This window comes from Chrysochloris asiatica, unplaced genomic scaffold (assembly GCF_000296735.1).
Source record: "Chrysochloris asiatica unplaced genomic scaffold, ChrAsi1.0 scaffold00072, whole genome shotgun sequence".
Taxonomy (NCBI): Eukaryota; Metazoa; Chordata; class Mammalia; order Afrosoricida; family Chrysochloridae; genus Chrysochloris; species Chrysochloris asiatica.
In genome coordinates this window covers 4,913,092-4,919,495 of record NW_006408590.1, presented here as the reverse complement: position 1 = coordinate 4,919,495, position 6,404 = coordinate 4,913,092, and the positions used below count along the sequence as shown (strand labels likewise).

At 38.2% G+C, this 6,404-nt stretch overlaps 1 protein-coding gene across 1 annotated transcript in view; it reads right to left on the bottom strand.

Annotated features, from left to right (window-relative positions):
• Positions 1-1,132, bottom strand: part of LOC102834178 (follitropin subunit beta-like) — a 9,702-nt gene extending 8,570 nt beyond the window's left edge. Inside the window, exon 1 of the mRNA XM_006864905.1 lies at positions 974-1,132. Coding sequence (XP_006864967.1) covers positions 974-1,132 — 159 coding nt within the window. The remainder of the gene's footprint in view (positions 1-973) is intronic.
• Positions 1,133-6,404: the final 5,272 nt, after the last annotated feature.

Below are 6,404 nucleotides of genomic sequence, written 5' to 3'. Positions count from 1 at the left end.
AGCCGCTCCGCGGGAGAAAGATGAGGCTTTCTACTCCCGTAAAGATTTACACCCTCGGAAACCCTGTACAGGGTCACTATGAGTCGGAACTGACTTGACGGCACTTAACAACAACAACAATTTCTTTACTTGGCCTAATGAAGAAAAGCAGTTAGAATGTAGACAAGTGTTTTTATACCTATGTACTTTCATTGTCTTAACAGCCTAAAGTAGGAACTAGACTTTTCGACTCATGTTTTTGCTTTTGTTTTTCCCTAAAAGTTTATGAGGATGTACTAAGTTCTCTAGAATCTGTTTGGTTTTTACATTCAGGTGGAAACAAATAATAATTTTTATAATTAGTCTGTGTTTATATGTGGTTTTGAAACATATTTTGATATTATCTGTATTACAAAAGTATGACTTCAATTATGGCAACTGACTTTTAGAAAATGTTGTAGCTCCTGAGTTACACATTGGACTGCTAACTGCAAGTTCAGTGGGTCATACCCACCATCGCTCCAAGAGATAAAGAAGAAGCCGTGTGCTCCTGTAAAGATTTACAGCCTTGGAAACCCTATGAAGCTGGCTCACTTTGTTGTCTAGGGCTGCTAGGGAAAGAATTGTTATGTTGGCAGTGGATTCGGTTTCAGTGTATGATTGTATCTATGTGAGTGTGTGTGTGCTTACATATTTATCTCTCTACTTATAAAATCTAGCAGGCTTTTTTAATAACTCAAAGTTGGCAGACTGCTGAATTCATCATTTATAGCAACCTGAGCCTGCCCTAAATTTACCTAAAGGACATGAAGTCTAAACATCTAAATGATAGCATGGTAATTCATCCTAATCACACTTTAGACAATGTTGGCTAAGGGACTCATGGCCATCGTCTGAGAGAAACAACGAATATGTACTGATACATTGTTACTGAACGTGACATTGATGAAATCTGCCACATATCCTCTCACTGTCAGCAAAGCCAAATACCTACCCGGTTGTAGCAATAGCCCGCACACCAAGTTGTGTTGATGCTTATGCAGAAGCGACATTCCTCCTTCTCCACTGCAATGGTGATGTTGGTCAGCTCACAGCCACTGCAGCTTATAGCTTTCCAGCAACAGAAAAAGAAACAAAAGTGGATCGACTTCATTCTGGGCTGGGAGGCAAACAATTATGGCACATTAGAAAACATGAAATCCTCAAATTAGCAATTGTTACACAAGTTGACCAAACAAAAAAAAATTGGTCTACCCATCCTCCCCCATCACGTTTTTGCTTTGTCTAATTGTTTTTCTTTTTCTCTTCTTCCTCTGTGTCAAAGTAGAAACACATTTAAACATCAAACTCCAATAGAATGCTTTAAAAAAAGGAAAAGGAACAGTATCTAAAGATTACAGTACTACTTTTACCTCAGAGTGATTATTCTGAAGCAATTGTGATCATTAGAGGTGCCCGTCCCACCCCCCTGCCAAAAAAAGTGCTCCTTGATTATCACATTTAAAGATTATTTTTCATTTAAATTTTAAAAAGATCATTCAGTACTACAAAATTACATTTTCATTTTTAACAACTCATAAATACTGGTATGTACTTTTGCTCACCTTTCTTTTAAATAAGATGATATCAGTGAATTGGTAGTGAAAAACTCTAGATTCGTTCTTTAGGTCTTGAAAAATCTAGAATTTCAAAAGTAATTGTCACAAATAAATGCGAAGACTTAGATGTGGTCAGCTGCTTTGCCAGGGGAAAGCTATAACTGAATGAAGCCTCAAGTTCACCTTTTATACAAAATCATGTGTCGCTAACACCTGGTGGATTTGTTGGGTATTAACGTGAGCAATGCTAGCCTGAAGCTTGCTGAAAATGAATCAGTGTTTAGATAGACAGGGAGATCAAGACTTATGAAAGTAGTCTAAACTCAGTAGATCAGAGAGATGATTTTGTAGCAGTTAAATTCGATATAGTAGCACACCCACTCCTTTACCTTGTCAAATTAAATGTGACTGGGTTTTTCTTTTGTATCTTAAACTCAGGGAACTGAAAATCCCTTCCAAGTATTGCTTTGTCTCTGTTAAGAAGGTCTCAGATGGATATGGTTAGTAAATTGCTCTGAGAATAGATTGAAAACTATGAAAGAATAAACCCAAAGCCTTTCAGGATCTGACTCTTACCTAAAGTTTCAACTGTATTTCTTTACCTCCCACATCTAGGTCCCTCCATCTCAAACCTGACTTTTTGATATTTTAACAAGAGTTGGCTACTTGACTTGTAATTCCATTAAAAAAAAATAAAAAAAAGTAATCTCAGCATGTGATGATGTTCCTTTCTAATTGAATTGTCTTTGCTTTCTTTCAGTCTCTTCACACTCCCTTAGTCACTCTGGGCAAATTCTCCAGCTTTTAATACCTCAGGTGTTTCACCACTTGAAAGCAGGGTGGAGATGAAGGTGAACTCTCCTCATCACCTTTTTAATGCTACCTTTGTGTCTTGGCATATGTTAGTAATCATTTATGTTTATTTGTTTCTCCCAGTACACCATGAACTCCTTAGATACTAGAATTAATTTGAATTAATTAGTTGTTTACCAAATGGTTATTAAGCACTTACTGTATGTCAGACACTGTTCCTAGTACTTATTTGCTGTTGTTGTTAAAATGTTGTTGAGTCTGTTCTGACTCATAGTGACACTGTGTAGGGTTCCCAAGGAGTGACTGTTGGTTTAGAAACGTGGGCTTTTTGGATGGCAGTCCAGTGCTTATCCTATAGTGCCACACCTGAACTCCAAGAAGAAAACACCAAATCCTAACCACCAGACTACCAGGGAGCATCTGGGTACTTAGGGTTAGTGAATAAAACACACATTAAGACTTGTGTATCTTGCAATCTAATGGGAGATTGGGGAATAATACACTTCAAACAAGATGAAGGAATAAATAATCTAGCATACTAGTTGTTTTAGGCTGGGTTCTCTAATGAAGCAAAACCAGTGAAGCTTATATATGATTCCCAATAGCAGCTGTTGAATATGAGTGTTCAATATATTGGAAGTAGGCCACACCCCCGAGGAAACTTTCAATTGATTGGCTGCTTCTAGAAGCTCTCATCATCATGGTGATTACGTTATATTAGATTTCCTCATGAATGATTACCATGTTTTAACTGCTAAACCACTGAGATTCTCAGCACAGTCAAGTTGACACAAAACCTTAACAATCACATTAGTGCTTTGGGGAAAACAAAAAGAAAGCAGTTTAAGGGGGAAGTCTAGAGTTAGTATTAGGTAGGATAGTGCTATGAATTGAATTGTGTCCCCCTAAAATATATGTTAGAATCCTAACTCCAATACTTGTTAATGCAATCCTGTTCGAAAACAGATTTTGTTAACTTAAGTAGACCATACTCAAGTATTAGTAGTTGTTGTTGTTGTTAGGTGCTGTGGCATTGGTTCTGACTCATATCAACTCTACCCACGACAGAACCAAACACTGCCCAGTCCTGTGCCGTCCTCATAATTGTTATGTTTCAGCCCATTGTTGCTGCCACCATGTCATTCCATCTCACTGGAGTCTTCCTCTTTTTTCCTGACCTTCCTCTGTGTCAAGTATGATATCCTTCTCCAGGGACTGATCCATTCTAACAGCCTGTACAAAGAATGAGAGACAAAGTCTTACTATCCTCACTGCTAAGGAGCAGCTGATTAACCCAAGTAGAGTGCGTTCTAAATTGAATCACTTCTGAGTTGGAAATGGAACAAATCAGACTCAGAGATACACATACCAGAGTGGGGAGACAGATGCCAGTGGACCTGTAAGTCAAAGATCACACAGGGCTGCCGACAAGGAAAGAACTGAAATGGCTGCGACTGGTATTTGAACTTTTAGTGTATCCAGAACCGTGAGCAAATGAATTTCTGTGATTTAAAACCACCCACTTGTGGTATTTGTGTTAGAATAGTGCTAAGGAACTGATACAAGGTAGTGAGAGTCAGCTGCATAGAAGAGGTGAGCTCTAACCAAAGACATCAAATAACTGAGGCTAGTATTCTGGGGTAAGAGAGCTCTAGGCATAGTAAAGAGATGGCACAAAGGCTCTAAGGCGCAACTGGACCTGACATATTTGAGGTAAAATGTAAGTGATCCTGTGTGGCTAGGGCAAAAGAACAATGGCAGGAATATTATGAGATGAGGTCAGAGAGGTACAAACCATATGGTTGGTGGTTCAAGCCGCTCCTTGGAAACCCTATACAGGGTCCTGGTGTGGTGCTGTGGGATAATATACTGGACTGTAAGGTCAATTAACCACAAGGTCAACAGTTTTAATTCACCAGCCATTCCTCAGAAACTCTATGCAGGGTCACTATGAGTCAGAACCAACTCGGTGGCACTTTAACAACTACAGCATCAACATTAGGATGCTATTGCAACAGCCAAAGTGAGAAATGATGTTTGCTTGCAGTAGTTTGGTGGTCACAGTGGTGATCAGAGGTTAACTGATTCTGGATGTATTTTTAAAGTACAATTAACAGAATTTTCTGAGAGCCAAATTATGACCTTGAACATATCCCACCTGAAACTAGAAACCATTTCAAGTACAGATTCGATTCATTAGATGCTAATATCTGAAGACTAGAAGAGTTATATGGTAGTGGTGGTGGTGGCGGTGTGCTGTGGAGTTTGTTCTGACTCATAGTGACCCGCATAGGGTATTCGAGGCTATAAATCTTTACGGGAGCAGAAAGCCTCATCTTTTTCCTGTGGAACAGCTGGTTGTTTTGAACTGCTGACCTTGAAGTGAGCAGTCAGGTTCGTAACTATTTATGCTACTAGTGTTCCTTAGAAGAGTTATAGGATGGCATAAAAAACATCATCCAGGAAGAAGACAAGACAGAAAAGATCAAAATGTATGTCAGGAGAGACTCTGAAACTTGCTCTCCAACATGTAAATGCTGAGGCAAGTATAAGAAATGAAGAGGTAAAAGAGTTGAACACAAAATTTCAAAGGGTAGCTTGAGAAGGTAACTTCTTGTGCAAAATAAGGAGTTAGAAAACCAAAAGGGAAGAACATGCTCAGCATTTCTGGAGCTGAAAGAACTGAAGGAAAAAATTTAAGCCTCAATTTGTAACATTGAAGGATTCTATGAGCAAAATATTTAATGATACAGAAGGTATCAAAACAAGATGGAAGGAATACACAGGGCCACTGTATCAAAAAGAAATGGACAATGTTCAACCATATAAAGAAGTAGTATATGATCAAGATCCACTGAGATTAAATAAAGAAGTCCAAGGTGCACTGAAGTCATTGACAAAAGAACAAGTCTCCAGGAACTGATGGAATTCAAATTGAAATCTTAACAAATTGATGCAGCACTGGAGGCACCCATTCATCTATGCCAAGAAATTTGGAAGACAGCTACCTAGCCAATTGATTGGAAGAGATCCACATTGGTGCCCACTCTAAAGAGAAGTGATTCAACAGAATGCAGAAGTCATTGAGTAACATCATTAATATCACATGCAAGTAAACTTTTGTTGAAGGTAATTTAAAATGGCTGCAATAGTACACCGACAAGCAATACACTATTCCTTGAACATAGTTTATAGAATTAAGGATATCATTGCTGACTTCAGATGGATCCTGGGTGATAGCAGAGAATACCAGAAAGATGTGTATTTGTGCTTTAATAACAATGCAAAGGCCTTTGACTATGTGGATCATGACAGATAACATTGATAACAGAACATTTAATTGTGCTAATAGGAACCCATACATAGACCAACAGGCAGTTGTTCAACCAGAGCAAGGAGAAACTGAATGGTTAAAAATAGGAAAGGTGTGCACTAGGGTTGCATTCTTTCAACATACTTAATCCATCTGTATGTAGAGAAAATAATCCGAAAAGTAGTATTATATGAAGAATAATACAGGATTATATAAAGAATTATATGGAGTCCTGGTGTGATGCTGCGGGTTAATGCGACAGACTGCAAAGCCATTTGAACTGCAAGGTCAGAGGTTCAAGCTCACCAGCTGCTCCTCCAAAACACTATAAAGGATCACTATAGGTCAGAACTGACTCTATGGCACTTAACAACAACAACATATGCAGAAGAATATGGTATCAGGATTGGAGGAAGAGTCCTTAACAGCCTGCTATATGCAGATGATACAACCTTGCTTTCTGAAAATAATAAAGGATTGTATTTTAAAATATTTACTGATGAAGGTAAAAAACCACAGCCTTCAGTATGTTGCACTTCAATGCAAATAAAGCAAAAATCCTCACCACTGGACCAATAAATAATTATAAATAGAGAAAAGATTGAAGTTGTCAAAGACTTCATTTTACTTGGATCCGTCATCAACTCTCATGGAAGCAGCAATCAAGAAATCAAATGACATATTGTATTAGCTATATCAGC